The 16,638-nt window shown below is 39.3% G+C and overlaps 1 protein-coding gene across 4 annotated transcripts in view; it reads right to left on the bottom strand.

Annotated features, from left to right (window-relative positions):
• The window catches only part of COX16 (cytochrome c oxidase assembly factor COX16), a 47,871-nt gene extending 31,634 nt beyond the window's left edge, over positions 1-16,237 (bottom strand). The window contains exons 1-5 of one of the 4 annotated variants that reach the window (XM_074868000.1): positions 16,113-16,201; positions 12,993-13,112; positions 12,581-12,673; positions 11,383-11,509; positions 4,280-4,357 (exon numbers count right to left, since the gene is read on the bottom strand). In XM_074868000.1, the coding sequence (XP_074724101.1) occupies positions 4,280-4,357; positions 11,383-11,412 (108 nt within the window). In that variant the 5' untranslated portion in view covers positions 11,413-11,509; positions 12,581-12,673; positions 12,993-13,112; positions 16,113-16,201. Of the gene's footprint in view, positions 1-4,279; positions 4,358-11,382; positions 11,510-12,580; positions 12,674-12,992; positions 13,113-16,112 lie in introns of all 4 variants that reach the window. The other 3 variants (XM_074868001.1, XM_074868002.1, XM_074867999.1) reach the window with 3 other exon arrangements.
• Positions 16,238-16,638: the final 401 nt, after the last annotated feature.

The raw sequence follows: 16,638 nt of genomic DNA, 5'->3' as shown, positions 1-16,638 counted from the left end.
CATTCTAAAAGAACAGGTCAAGTATTTTCATTTTCACCTAGATTTTAACTCCCAGAGTGCCACACAATGGTCATACATATTTTAATGCACAACAGCTGATTCAAGGGCAAAATTCATGTAAGCAGAAAAGATTGAACTTGTGTCATTTCGACTCTTCACTGCCTGTACTTTCTGCCTCAGTAAGACACAAAACATTATTATTCTCATTTCTTAGCATTCTACTTTTGGGGTGCACTCACTTCGCATAGGACAAAGGAAAAGTGAACAGAATCTACATAGCTTGTAAACACTCATGAGGTCAGTATAGTAACACTGCCATACATAATCCACAGCAGGAACTATCTGCAGACTTCAAAAGCTAACTGATGTTTTGTTTCCTGACAAAATGACCTAGAGATTCTAGCTTTCCTAAGAAGTGTTCCTGCTGCATGTTACCCCGGAGGAACTTGCTCAGCTCTACCCTCTGCCCATACTCTGAGAACCTGTCTCACTATAACACTTCTTCAACAAAGCGGTTTTGGAGCTTAAACACTCTTATTTTATTAGTCTAAATGGTTTGCTGATGGGCTGAAAGCCTAGATTTTCCCAGGTAGTTAATATGTTGCTACTCTTCAACCCTCTACAGTAACTATCAGTCAACAGTACAGACCATTCCACATGTTCAAGATTCTTATATCCAAAATTAGATCTGAACCAGCAAGCCTCTACCATGCCTTGAATGACAACAATGGGAACACAGTAAATAAAAATACTTTATTATTATATAGTTGAAAGGAAGCATCTTCTGCGTATTTGATAGAAGTCATGTTTTCTGTAAAAAAACTCTTTAAATAAACATCTCTATTCAGTTATATACACAATGAGAAATAAGACAAAGAAAGGGCCAAAGAAAGTTTTCCATTTGAGAATAAAGGTGTTTGGAACAATGCCTACAAACCTACTCATTTCTTCTCCATTAATTCCACGATTTTCCTGTAAGCATACCTGGTTTAATAAAACCAATTTTGACTTGCATGAATTCTTCCCAGAAAATAAACAATTACCTAACCTAATGATTTCTCCATTAATGGACATTTTGGCAACAATAGATAACGGAGAAATCCTTGATTAGTTTCAGGAGAATTCTGACTAGCATAAACAAGTATTTACATCAATAAGAGTTTCAGTGTAAGTTCGCTTTAAATGCAGAACATTCAGTCTGCTGAGGGAATATGACTAATGTAGGTATCCTGAGTAAATTAAGGGGTACCCAAAATTTTTTTTTACTTTTGCAAGACACGGGCATATACAAAGCCCTGATATCCAAAGATACTATACCAAATGGATAAAATATCTGTTCTTGAGATGCTAATAGCCCTCTTCAGTTACAGCTCTAGGCTCTGTCTTTCCACCCTACATATCAGCTGAGCCTCAGCCCAAGATCCCAAGTCACAGCCCAAATGAACAAGACGACAGAATTCCTTTTTCAGCCCCTTCCCAGCCCCACTCCAGATACAGCTCTAGGCTCTGTCTCTCTCCCAACACTAATCCTAGGCCCAGTCCAATGCATCACCCCCAACCCATACTCCCTCACAAATCCAAAACACCATTTTCTCTTGAATTTTAATTCCTTTATCAAGGAACATTCTTCAAAAGTCAGTTTGACATTAATAACATAGGCATTATCACTAATGCAGCTTTTGCTCATTAAGCCACCAGAACACAGAGAAAGTGACATTTAACCCCTTAGTCACTGAAACACAGACACTAGTTCTACTATAATGTTTCCTTCGAAATATCACTGTCAACTGAGAACTTGCCTACTAATGTCGTTTCCCTCTCAACACAAAGAGAATGGTTAGACTGAAAAAGGAAAAGGACAAATACTTTTGAAGGGATCATCATAGTTTATCGTTTGAAACATAGTAGAGATATACCACAAAAGGATTGTCTAAATTCTGCCTAGCTAGCAGCTGAATTAGCAAGAAAACAAGTTCGGGAAGTCATGCTTACAAAAGGGGGCATGCTATAGTTTGCACATCCTTAAAACATGATCAAGAAAGATGGGCACTCAGGTATTACAAATCCTAGCCTACTTTTGGATAGGTTGCTTAACTTCTTGCAACCTCTTTTTTTTCAGCAGCGAAATGGAAATAATAATCCTGCCTTTTCTGACAGTAAGGCTATGAAGCTTAATTCATTTAAATTCTGTTAAAGTCTTTTGAGCTCCTTGTATCAAAAGTGTTATTTAATTAAACAGTTATTATTCCAAAAGAACAACTGTAACCAAAAAAAAGAAATCTATTTATGTTATTGCCTGTTTCAATTTGTATATAACTGCCCAAGCCTCCAAAAGGAATGCTTGTCCCTGTTCTGATAAGGACTTATACTAGTCAAAGTGTGTTATACGAGAAAAGCATATTCTATTCCAACACAAAAACATTTTAACAAGTGACAAATTAAACAGCTATAACCATCAAGATTTTTAATAGTGTTCTAAAATTACTTAGATTAATGTTTTTTTCCTGAATTTCATGTACATTTTAAACTAGGTTTGTTTCTCTTTATCAGTTAAAATACATTCTAATCTCTTTTGCTGTCTTATTTAATGAATTAGAATGGCTCTTAACTCTATTTTTATGGACACAGAAATAGAAATTAATGGGACATATTGCTTTGACTTGCCTGTCTACAAATGAGCCCAAAGTTGGCGTTGCTAGTTCTCAGTCAATACTGCACTGTTCTTTATTTAAATTTCATCTATTCCTAAATAAAATCATAATGAAAAGAAAAAGAAAACACAAAAGAGATGCTGCAGCCTTAAGTAATACCACTTAGCACAGAATCCAGATGTCTCCTTTTAGCTTTTCAGAGCTTAGGAACTCCAGGGTGTAGTAGCTTCCCCTCAGAGCTTTCATGTACTACTGTCTAATTCAATGATGCTTCCCTTGATTATAAACGCTGGGACAAGGAGCCTCACAGATCTGAATGAGCACACCTGTTACTGGGTTTTTACCCTGGGCTGTAGTCACAGTGCAGATCACAGAGGCCAAATATAATTCACTGAGTATGAATCTGACCAAAAAACTGACAGAAACACAACAGGCAAATTCTTGCCCCTGATGTGATCCCCATCTGGCTGGCAAAAAACAAAGGCTGCAACTGGTCCTAAAAGCCCAGGACTAATTGAAAATAACTACCCAGAAGACATCACTGGAGGAAAGATCTGTAAGATTACTCTCCCCTGTCTATGGGCTATGTCAAATACAGGACTGAACAAGAGTGGGCCACATGGTGCTTCAAAGGCTGCAGCTAGGTATGCAACACAAGGAAAAATGAGGAACGATTAAAGTAATTTAGATGGCCCACAACCGTAAGACAAAACAAGGGGGTCTCCAAACTCTCAACAGCTCAGGATCTCAAAGATTTGACCACAGTAGGAAGCCACAGTGTCCAGAGTCTTATACAAAAATTTTTTATAGAAAGTGCCATATAGTCTTTAAAAAAGCTTCATGTCACCTGCAAGTCAGCAGCACTGAGACCAGAAAGCCTCTCTGCACTGCAATGGCAGAACTGCGTATTACAAAGTTATGGAAAGCAAGACATTATTATTTTCTGCTGAACTGACATGCTCCTTTCAGATCATTTCATATACAATTTGGAACTAGTGCTACACTTGGAGGTGTAAGCAGCACTAGTAAGCAAGCCACTTCCCTCATTCACAAGGTTTCCAGTTCGTTTAAAGAAAGGCTTCTTCCATATAGTATATTCTGACATACTGAGTAAAGATTGGCTCCTGTTTCTTTTACAGAGCTTAAAGAACAGGATGTAGCACAATGTTAAAGTTATCTGCTCATCTCAGTCACCGCAAAGCTGAGCCCCAAAAACCATCTGACACTCTATGCTCAATGCCAAATATTGTTCAAAAACAGAACCTTTCAAAATATCAATTTTCTTAGTGTAAATCAGATACAATATCTCTGTAATAACCTCCTTCTAGATATGCTACACTTCTTCCTCAGGATTCAGAACTGCCACTTACAATCAACCAATAGAACAAAATTTTTCGATTATTTATGTTGATCCATTTCACAGACAGTAAAAGGATTCATCATCATGTCAGCCCCTTTGTTGTTACCTACAATACTCACTGCCTAAGAGCCTCAGCTGTAGTCCAGGGCCCAGTGGTGAAAGGCAAATTCCCAATACCACTATTTTGCTTGTCCTAGCAATCCTTTAGAAGACAGTATGTACGCAAAATGAAGTTAAAAGGAAAAGTGAAGAAAACCATTTCAACTACCTTGCCATGTAGTTTGTGGACATCATATCTTATTTGAGCAAATTCACGGAGTCCAAAAGATCCTCCAACAAGATACAGCTGAAAAAAAAGAAAATTAAAACAGAGGTGTTAGGACTATTACAAAAAAGAACACTTTGCACACTCGCAGAGAACACTTTGCATACTGACCCAATTCATATACCAAGGGACCCTACTATTCTTCCAACAGAAACACGAGGAACTGAAGAAAATAATCAATTTATGTATAGGAGAAGAGGGAGTATATGTAAAGTCAGAGCCTTCTTTCACTCTCTGGGACTGGATTTCACATATTTCCTCCTTCATACAAAGACAGCTGCTTCATGACTCACATTTTCTAGGGAATTCCTCTCCTCTTAACCCTTCTTTTCCCTGCCATATGGCTTCCTGACATAACTGCAGCAAAGGACATTTACCTCACCACCACAGGATTTATTCTCATCATTGTCAAACTCTATGGGCAAGTAACAATGCCACACTGACTTAGTCTGATGTCTGTGTGTAACAGATCTAATTAAGCTTCTGAACAGACCAGCTGATTGGAGCTGTAGTTCAATGATACATTATCACATAGGCTAAGAAATGATATCCAGCACTTTTATTATTGCCTCCTTGGTTGTCTTGCAATTCTCTCCACACCTGTGAAGCTTATGAATAATAATAGGAGAAGGGGGGGGGGGGGCGGGGAGAACTTCATAGCCACATAAAGAAATCATTATTCTTTCTTATAACAGAAGGATTATCATAAAACTGTCTATGTATTTTTACCATTACAAATGGACAGACCAACCAAAAGATCAAGTATTGTTAGCAAACACCATTAAGGACTTGAAAATTAGCTTAGAAATCTAGCTATTTTGTGGAAGAATCGGGCCTCTTGCTCCTCTCTGACCTGACAGACTGTCTGCTGTTCTCTGTTAAGGCAGATGCACAGGAGGTCAAAAGGTTTCACATCTAGAGATGTACATCTAAGGAAGGTGGAAGCATGAGGAAGCTCTAAGGAACGGAGTGGAAAAAAAAAAAAAAAACAAAAACAAACTAAACCCCAACACCAGCCTATTTTATCACACTGCATTGCTGTTACAGTCGTTCATCACAGGCTGTTGCTACACTGATAACTGTTTTCTACACAATGCTGGCTGATTTCTTGCTACATATTAGGTTTGCAGCAACGGCCTGTGTCCAAGAATTGTTAAAATTATGCTGCACAGGTAGTCAAAATATATGCTCTTTCCAAAAAGTATGCTATCCAAAGTTCAGGTCACTGAGGCCACAAAGTCATATTCATTCAATTTAAAAAATCTTTCTACATTCATTCCTTCTGAAAGTTGCAGGAACTACATGATTTCCCATCAAGCAGGTAAAACTACTCACAACCACGTGAACGCACTCCCCATACACACTTAGATGCTGGTAAGTTACAGACTGGTACCCAGGAGCTAATGTGCTCTGTTCACAGAACAGGGAACCCTTCACCAATAGCCAGGTATTAAAGGCTCCACAGTCTCTTTCTGGCCTGTCCCTTTCAATAGGTCTAAGAATCTAGCTGATAATAGAAACAAACAGGCCAAAATTTTTGGTCTATCCAGCTGCTAGGCCACAGAACTCAAACTTCAGAAAGCCAATCAGAAAATCATGATGTGGTAGCAACTAGAAATTTGACCTACCAAAAACTGGATGGCACCATACTTGTATCATAACTCTTCAAGGAATTGATGATGCTCTTGCAAATATCGAATCATCAAAATACAGAACAGAAAAAATTGTATTCGTATAAAGGGGAAAAAATAAAAAGTCTTCTTCATGTGTCAGTACTTTGGTAAGAAAGAATAACAGGAAACAGAAAGTACTCAAATGGTTAAAAAGAACCTGAATATTATTCAAGATTTAGTCAATCAAAGCACAAGATTTGTCAGCTGAAGATATGGTAACACGTAACACTGAAGGACTCAAGAATCAGACTATATTTTAATTTCAATATGGTTGACACCTCAGCATAAATTTTCATTACCTGATCTTCCTTAAGTCCTAACAGGTATTATGCTAATTAACAGTTAATGAGTTAACGTAACAAACTTTGAGTCTAATGAACGGAAATCAGAAGTGCTATAGACAAGTTCATGGCTGTTACAAACCACAGCTTATTGCCTCTGTATATATTAGTATGTTGTCAAAGAGTGGCTATGCTGGGGCAAAAGCAATTGCACGAGAAATGGTTCAGTACACAACTGTTAAACCAGGCAGAAAGTAGCAATTACTTGTGACATCAATTAAATATTAGTTTGCCCAACAACAAACCTGCATGAAGTATATACCATTATGAGATGCAATATGAACAAGTGCGAGACCTTTAACTGGCCTGTTCCTCATAACCCAACTATTGTTTAACATAATGAAAAGGTACACTGCAGCTTACAAAGCTATGCTCCAAGCTAAAAAAGAAATATTACATGCTTTAGTTCTGATCATTTAAAACTACGTAATGCACACTGTAACTAAGGAAAAATCAAGAAGGTTGTTGCATGACATGTTATGTGCTACTCATTTTGTCTCACCACATCCTATCACTTCTTTGACAGCAACCATCTATCATACGGTGCATTTTACATTTGGAGCTACACACATGATAAAGAAGTTGATACACACACATCTCAGTTCCTTTAGACAGGTTTTGGCCCGAGACTAATTTTACTCACATCACCTTTATACTACTAAAAGGAAAATAACACTCGGTTTCTGATGTACTTTTCTCTTCATCCAGCATAAGCAGCATAACTAGCCTGGCAAGTTGGCACATTTTGCTTATCAGCCATTACCAGTATAGTTGCCTTTACACTTCCAATACTGCAGTGGTTGATTTATCTTATGATGAAACATCAGTTAGGCTGCATCAGAGTCAAAGCACACTGATGCTGTAAGAAATTACAAATGTCTCTTGAAATATTACACAGTGTAATGCTTGAAGGTTAGGATGAAGATTAAATACTCTTCAGAAGCACAGAATACACACAAAAATGTTTACAAGTTTACTTGACCAATGTTCTAAAGAACAAAACATGATGTCTAAGACTGCATTGCAAAACCAGACCAGAATCAGTCATATTCAACACCTATTTAACCAACCAACAGCATGTCAATACAGTTAGCTGACAGCCCTGAGCATGAATTGCCTTGATCTACACAAGCCAGAGCAGCCAATGGACAGCTATTCAGATGATCAGATTTTTGAAAACTGTGTTCAAAAGCCAATAAAAGAAGGTATAAATGAATTTATGCAACTATAATAGCACTAAAGATACTAAAGGACTCAGTGACTGACAATGCGCTGACTGGAAATTAGTCTTGGTTTAAGTGTTTCCTTTCCCTTTTTTTGCATTATGAAGGAAGATGTCCTCACTATCTTCAGTGCATACATACAAACAACAATGAATGCATACAAACAACAATGAAGCATCAAAAGTCACCAGTCGGAATAATTAGAAGTGGGATAAGACTCAAGTTAAAGATTCCAGCAACATTATCAGCTTGTTGGCTTTGCATATCTGTATGCCTCGCATACATTTCTAGTTTCCCAATTTGTAAAATAGAGATAATCTCTACATTCCTTGCAAAACACTCTTCAGTTAAAAAAGCACTACAATGGACAAATTTGCTCAATGTAAGCCAAGGGCAACAGTGAAGTCCAGTCTGTTCCATTCACTAGTCCAGATATAAGATAGACAGGAGAAGCCATTCAGGGTGCCATATAAACAAAAGTTAGGTTGACAACATTCTAATGGAAGTCAGGCTCAAGTTCACTCTCCAGTTAAGTGAAAGGGGAAAAGTAATCCCACATATAATGAAAATTAAGATATATTTATCTTCATTCCATTTTTAGAATCATACAGATATTTAACTTGCATCATGAAATGTTAAGGCACTGGTATATGAAGTGTACTCAAGCTGGAAAGTTCAAATACACCCGCATTCTTTCATTGTGAGGCAACTATTCATTTTATATGCTTCAGAATGTGGAGCAAAAAATGTTATTATGTAGTAAATATCATGTCTAGTTACTCGAATGCATTCAACAGATTGATGATTAATGAACTCCTCACTTTTTCCTTTACACTTGAAGTTTACGTTAAGAAGGCAAAAATCGTAAAACATACTAGTCAGCCAGCACTTAACACCAAAGTAAACAGCTTAAGAGCACTGCTAGCACAACCCCCCATTAAAGATCTCACATTGGATTATTCCTTTATGTTTCAGTGAGTACACCAAAAAAACCCCTACAATGTTGTAATGCAATTATGCATGCATGGAAGACTTGCATGTTCCAAAACAAAATGAAAGATAGGATGTGACATAAGAGCACCATCTGTCACATACACTCAGAAACCTCAATAAATGTTTTATGTAAAAAAAATGACATAAAATTCTCTTTAATAACATTCTTTTAAAAATTCTATTTGTTTACTTCTCCACTGAGAAGTATGTTACACAATCAGTTATGGATGGCATCAGACTGATCCCTTGAACCACATCTTGGGATGAGAAATACTTGTATTTGTCACCAACCACAGCTAGATGGTCACTGAAGACTCCTAACAGCAGAACAACTTGGGACTTACAGCAGATCGCTACTTTTTTAGTTTCCTGCATAGTCTAAAGCTGCCATCTTCAGTTCCTTGGGTTAACAAAATAACAAGTTAACTATTTCTCTGGCAGCACCAGGTATTTGCCATAGTACAGGCGTCCCTGTTGTTAGAGAAAGCCATTCCTGCTGTAGTACCAAATGTGAAAGCCAGATGACAAAATTACCCGTCATAAATCCCTAAATTAACCAAATCATAATATTTAGTGCTGGCAACACAGATTATGGAGTGGTGGAAAATGTTATGATTACATATCACTGGAGAAGGAACATGATAATTTTCTAACCTCTTCTTCAAGACTGCTGCTGCAAGACCCTCCAGCTATTCATCAGGAGCTTCAAAACTAGAACAGCCATGTGAATGATTTTATTTTAGTTTGCAGTGATCACAATATAAAGGGTTTTGGAGTTTCCTCTTTAAGGAACTGTCATATGTGCAGTGCAAGACTGGTGAAAGATGGCAATTTGACAGCCCAGAAGACTGAAGTCTCTTTTTTGCTCCCTAAATAAAGTAGCAGGGCAAACTGCCAGTCCCAGAAAAGACCCAGGCAAGTCATCTTAACCTGAAGCGCCCCCCTCTGCCAGCTCTAACTCTCAAGAGTTTATTTTCCACAGCCGCAACAGCAACTTGGCTCTAACGCTGAAACTGCAGAGAGAGAAAAACAGTGCAGTCTTCTCAGAAGCTTCCTAAATCCTCTCCCTGCCCTCGATGGGAGCACAAGAGGGTCTACCTTTTCTTCTTGTCTGCAACAAATGGAAATCATTTTTATTTCAGATCAGAGACCTCCTTTGGGGGGAAAACAAAACCCCAAATTATACATGCCTTAGTTATTTCATTCAAAAGCACGACAAAGTAAGAGAATTCACTGACTTAATATGTATACTAGAATTCCCAAATTGCAGAAAGACTGAACTGCATTACATTCAAAAATGGATGAAATATGCCAGCAGATGACCCCATGGATAACATGCTGGCAACCCAGGAGAGCAGCTGGTATAAACTGGAGCCAACCGTAGCTGACTGATAAAGCAGAGGAGTGTAGTTTTCACAGCATGTAGAACTCTGTGCAGAGTATTAAACTTGACCCAAGGTATCAGGCTAATTGGCTCAATACAGAGTATGTTCAAAGCAGTGATTTTCAGGATTGCAAATATGAATGGCTACAGGCCAAAGTACTATAAAAACTGTCCCTATCCTTTCAATGCTACCATTCTACATCTTAGGAAGAAAATAAAACCTCTGTTTATTAAAATGTCCATCTCATAACACATTGGAAAACACACAAAATGCATTTAATAGAAACCAATCTAAGAACAATGCAGGAGACAGAAACCTGTATGTTCCTCAGCATGAGCATTAGAAAAAAAAGGGTATTTTCAGCCACAGCATTGTCATTTTGCATTACACACATTGCTTGGGCTGGTCAGATGACAAGGGAATTTCACTCAGCAGTTACAGCTGTTTGAAAACCAAGGCTGCCATGGTGGTCAAGCTGCAGTTTCTCCTAGAAATGGTGCAGTTTGCACCATCTTCTCTTCCTTCATAAGCTTCTAAAAGCCAAAATTTTGACTCCTTATTAAAATTATCATTCTCATTGCTCACAGGTTCAAATCTAACCAAGGTACACTACAATGAGAAACTTTACATCCCACAGCAACCTGGGGTTCTTGTGATGTGTCAGACGCAGCTCAAAACAGCAATAAACTGAAACCTGCAGTAAAGAACATAAAAAGAAACCACTGCTGGTCAAGTAATACTTCCCTATTGACAACACTGGATAGGGGATGAAGATTAAATATACTTTAAATATATTAAATATACTCTATAATAAATATTATTCTTACATCTTTATCTTCACCACCCCTCGAAGAAGGTGGAGACTTAGAGCAGGACTAAACACACAGTGAAAATGGACAAGTCTGTACTTATGTTCCTGTTGTGACGCTCAACACAGAACCTCGGCTCCCGAGTGCTGGATTAGTCCATTGGAACTGCATTTTCCGTATTTCTCAGCATTCATTTCATCTTTCATGGACAGATCCTCCATACTCCAGGACTCAGAACTGAGCAGCTTTTTATGAAATTGTATTTAAAGAAATCTTTGGAAACTTAAGTTATTTAAATGATAAAAAGAGTTTCCCTACTCATTAACTCTGTAAAACTTTCACTTTCAGTGACTCACACAGCACAATAAAATACCATTTCACAATGTTTGCAAAACATTTCTGAGCATCAGTCCAGAGGACCCTGACTTCACCAGTGAACAAAACTAATCCACAGACGTGTAATTTCATGTCCTGATGTCTGAGAAAAGTTGTCTGTTTGTTAAAAAGGTTGAGAGACAACTGGTTCGTTAACAAGGGCCTGAGATGTCACTGACCTTCTCTAACGGTGCCTGAAAGCACAGACCACATTGCTGCAACATTGTTAGGGACTCTCTAAACTGACCTTTTTTCTTCTCCTGTACACGACATGCATTCTTGGCGGCTCTTGATGAAGTGTTTATCAAAGTAAACTTGCACTGTTCAAGGCAGCAATGTAGATGGCATTGTAGTACAGTCTGTGTGCATAAACACTGATGGAAATTTATTTTAGAAACATGTTTAATCACAGAAAAATCTTTTAGTGTTCCAAACTACCCACATCTTCTCTTTTGGCAACACTAGGCACAGCACATAAAACACCAAAGACAAGATCTAGAAGGAGAAGCAAGGATCTTGTACAGTCATTACAACATGAGGAAAAAACACAGAAAAATGAAAATAAGTCAAAATCTACAGCTATAGATATGGAGAATGTTGCAACACACTGCAGATTTGAAACTTGCAGCACTACATATATAGTGCAATATAGTTATTTTAGGTATGCAATAAAAATCATCAAATGAGCCACAGGCTATATTTTCTGTCTGCTAAGATGCCACTTCAGATCCTCAGAACTTAATTCTTCCCTTGTAACATGTTGACAGCAGAACTGGAAATGCATCTATACATTCATTTTGCAACTTAGATCCTTGTCTAAAATAGGACAGAAACAGAACCACAAACACAAGTTTTAGAAAGTGGTGTGAGCACATGAAATAATTTTTTTTTCAACACGGATTTTAAAACTATTGCTGCTTTGCAATTTTTAAATCCAAACATGTTTCCTCTGTGATCTAGAATCACCATTCATACTTGTCTGAAAAAATAACTTCCAGCAACCTTCAAACATTCTAACTGCACTAAGGAAGTAACCTTACATGTTCAGTGTCTCATAAGAAAGGTATGACACTGGATCCACTAGCTATAACACCGAAGAGCCTTGTTCTCTCAAGGTCTTACAGAAGCATCACAGCAGCAATAGAACACTGACAGACCCATCTCTTTTGGTCAGGTAAAGTTGATTTTGGAATGTAAAGCAGCAGTGACTGAAGCTCTTCTGCAACAGAACCAAGTATCCTGAAGACTTGTAAGTTAAGTTTCATGTGATAGAGTTCCCATTATCACGACAGGAAACAGAGATGTCAACATAGCTGACAAAGATGTTTAAGTTACCACAGAGGTGGCACAGCCCTCCATCATAACAGCAAAATCTGTAAGGGTGCTGGAGCTCACCCCATCTACACAGATGTTACCATTTTTACCAGTGCTTTAGGACTACTCACCCTGTAGCGCTCAAGCTGTTAAGATATTCCATGCCAGGCTACATCACTCTCTCCTGCACGCTTACTATTTTATGCCATGCAGAGATCTCTTATCTGCAAAGTTTAGAGTTAAAGGAAACATTCACAAATCAAGGTTTCCTGCAGGTTTAATTCCTACCCCCCTACAGTCTTTTTGGTGCTCACAAAGAAACATTATCTTCTGAGAAAGTATGACTGAAAACTGTAATTTACACATCTTACTCTGAAAGCTGTTGTCTGTTTGAGGTTTAAAGATCAGCCAAGAAAATTCCTTCTGCACTGAAATATTCTAACAGCCCCCAGCCCAAAAGAACAAAGGATCAAGATAATTTACATTAAAAAGAAATATTTTTTATATACATTTGTGCATGCGTGTGTATAATGAGACACCCACCTTTCTTTGAATTATTATCTCTTTAACCTTGGAGCCTTTAGAAAAAGTGGCACAGGGATTTTTCATTCAAATATGCAGTGTTAGAAGGGAAAATATGAAAAACATTTGATTTTTTTTCCCCTGTAAAAAAAGCAAATATGGTACTGATAAAAAATCCAGCAGTACTGAAGAATAAAGTCCTGTACCTGTCTAGTGAAAAAAATTATGTACAGGATGCAAGAATCTAACAGATGCCTTTGGTTTCAGTATTATCAACAAATTCAGCAGAATTTAAAGGGTTACGAAGGCATGCTCCTGATTCTGTGCATAGATTCACTGTCTTTTCTGCTGCAATTGATCTCTTAGCACAATTCTGTTCAGCTTCAGAGATGCTTTCAGAGTTCAATAGACAGCTGGGGAACTGACAAGAATTGCATGATTTTTTTTTTTTATTCCTTGGGAAGACTTTGGGCAGCAACACAGAAACTTTCTGAAGTATTCACAGGAGAGAATAATTTTAGGCAGGGAGACATGAAACCATGGAAAAAAAATATAATATTTCTCTATATAATACTGTCTCTGGAGGAAAGAGCTCTGCAGTAACAGAAATGGAATGAAATCAAGCAGTACAGTCAAAGAAACCAGTCTCAAAAATTTCTGCTGTGACCTGTGGCAAATCATGCAAAAACACTCGGAGGGCCAAAAGGACAACCACAGGTCTACCTTGGCCTGGGAAGCTGAAGTCCTACCTCCGGAACTGAAGCAGAACTGAGAAAATCTACACCATCGCTGCCAGATGGTTGTTTAACCTCTCCTTAAAAACCCAAAGGATGTATCACGAGTGCTCAATCCTTACAAACATTAATATTTTCCTAACATCCGATCTAAAGCTCATTTATTTTGGTACTTCTTTCCCAGGCTATGAAAAGTAATTGCCACTCTCAGTATATGATGTACAGAACTTTTCAGACTTTTCTAAAATAAACTAAGTCAATTCCTTCAAGCATTCCTCAACAGTGGAATGTCTGCTGTATCTTTTATGTTGCTCTCCTCTAGACTTTACAGTTTTTCTTCATCATCTCTACAATGGCATCACAAAGCTGGAAAATTACTCCAGCTGAGGACTTTCAGTAGACTGGAAGAGTCCTGTTCCATGTTTTACTTTACTTTAGACAAGTTTCTGTGTCTTATAATGACATTTCTGTTTTTTCACAATATTACAGCCCACATTACTTCTGCAGGACCCAACCCACCTAAAGATACCTTTCAATTTGGAAGGCATCTGATAACTACATTTTCTAGTATTTTTTCAATCCTTTGAGAACACAAATGATAAGAAGCGTATCTGCTGTGCTTTCTCTAATGTGCAGTTCTCACTGTGAAGGTAATGGAGAAAGCTTTAGCAAAGTCAAGATCTTGTGTATCAATTGCATCTCCTCATCTACTATACCAGTTAATCTATCAAATAATCTGATATATTTATTGTTGAAAAGCTGTGGTGACTTTTTTCTCTACCTGGTCACCACCTGTAAATATCTACAATTTAATCACATAGCATTTTCCCCAAACCTTTTATGAAGTTAAAGCTGAGCTGGAGCATACAAAATTGCCTGGGTTCCCCTCATTTTGAAAGAGAAGTTGCAAACCTCAAGTAATTACATAAACAATAGGACTGTGACCAAAAACTATATGCAACCTTAAACATCTAAAAAAACTACAGAATAATGTCAGAGCACTCAAAAAATGACATAAAAAAACTAGAGAGCAAAATAAATTCCATCTAGGCATGAAAGCAGCAAAGTTCTGGACGGCCTTTTAGGTATACATGCATGCAGCAGGACATCTAAACAGCTGTTAACGCTATGCTCAATCACTTTATGCAAGGTGTTACACAAAGAGGTTGTCTGCAATATCAGGGAGTGGAGCTGCTGATGCAAATGATTCATACAGTTATGGTATTACCATATTAGTTTGTTGGTTTGTTTGGGGTTTTTTAAATGTTTTAATTTCTTACAAATGTCTTCATCAGTATTTTGATAAAAAATACTTCAGTGTATTCAATTGCATTAATATTTACACTTAAAGTCTAGAACCTCCATATTGTCACTTCAAAATAAATGGCCTTAAAGCTTTTTTATCTCTGACAAGTGTTACTGTCCTCCTTTGGACCACTCCATTTTTCTGAGGCCTGCTGCTGAAGATATGAGGAGGATGACACGAATTTCTTTAGTAGTAGTATAAAAATGTTGGAATCATCCTTTGCCCAACTCTTTATCTACCTAGAAATTTGGTTACTTTTTCTAAACCAATTGTATATATGTAAAATGAGACCTGAATTACATAAACAGAAACCACACTGTCCTGGCTACTGCTTTCGTCTTCCTTCCCAAGTTTTTATCCATAAGTGTATCTGAGTTGTTTAATTTTTCCTCTAGTGTGCACAGGTCTCAGGATAGGCAAGTGCAATCTATTAAGCTGTGTGTCCTAGAATTTTTATTCCTTTGACTTTATTGATCATTTCTAATCTTGACTATTCCGAATAGTTCTCCCTTTGAGCATAATTGTAACAACCTATCAGCTCATTTAACTCAAATTCTTTCCGTTTATTTAGACGTACAAATTATCAGACCAACACTGCTGCTGCAGTTTAAAATCCACTGAAAAGGTAAAGAAAGTTAGACTAGCACATAAGCAGGGTTTTAAAGAAAAAACACCGAGATGCATTCTCCTCACCTTGCAGTTAGGAGTATCTTTAAGAGCATGCTTCAGAACCCTCCCCCTGACCCCCAAAGGCCGCCACTGCAGCTGCGGGCAGAGCGGGACACGCGCCTCCCGCCCCCTCGTCCTCCTCTCCTGGCACACGCCAGTCCCCCACAGGCCCGGACACGCGTGGGCGACACAAGCACCGTCCACCAGCCGACACAAGCCGCCGGCCCCGCGCACGGCGGGAGGAAGCCCCTGGGCCGCGCCCTCGGGGAGCCGGACCCCCCTCAGGCGGCGGCGGGACCGCGGCAGCCCCAGCGCCCGCTCGCCCCCACGGGGTGCCGCGGGGGCGGGGCGTGGCGGGGCACCGGCCCGCCCTCAGGCCGCGCCTCCTCCCCGCTGCCGGTGCCGGTGCCCCCCCCCCCCCGCGGTGCTCACCAACAGGGGGACCCCGACGGTCATGGTGCGGCCCCTCCACAGCTTCCGCAGCCTCTCCATCCCGCCCCTCCCCACAGGCCGCGGGCGGCACCTCCCGCCGCGCTTCCGGCCGGGCGCGGGTCCGCCTGCCACAGCGGCCCCCTCCTCCGCGGCAACGCGCCCGCGACAACCGGGTTCCGCTGGTGCCCGCGGTGGCGCCCGCAGGGCGATTGGCGGCAGGAGGCGGCTTGGGCGGAGCGGCCTCGGCAGGCAGGCGGCCGGGCCCAGGCAGCTGTCACCCGCCTTTCTGCAGCCATAGCGATGCCTGCTAGCAGTTGGTGCCTGCACGTTGAGGCCTGTAACAATTAGTGATAAGAGAAGCATCCCATTATACCTTATATGGCCATGTTGTACCCAGTTGTCTATACCTGGAAGTCGACAGTACTATGAGAATTATGCAATTTAGGTGAAACTCCTCAAGAGATCTTACTTTGGAAGTCTCAAAGGGGGGAAATGTTGAGAAGTTCTTTTGCCGAACAAAATACTT

Source organism: Strix uralensis, chromosome 4 (assembly GCF_047716275.1).
Source record: "Strix uralensis isolate ZFMK-TIS-50842 chromosome 4, bStrUra1, whole genome shotgun sequence".
Lineage (NCBI taxonomy): Eukaryota > Metazoa > Chordata > Aves > Strigiformes > Strigidae > Strix > Strix uralensis.
This window is presented reverse-complemented; position numbering and strand designations above follow the sequence as displayed.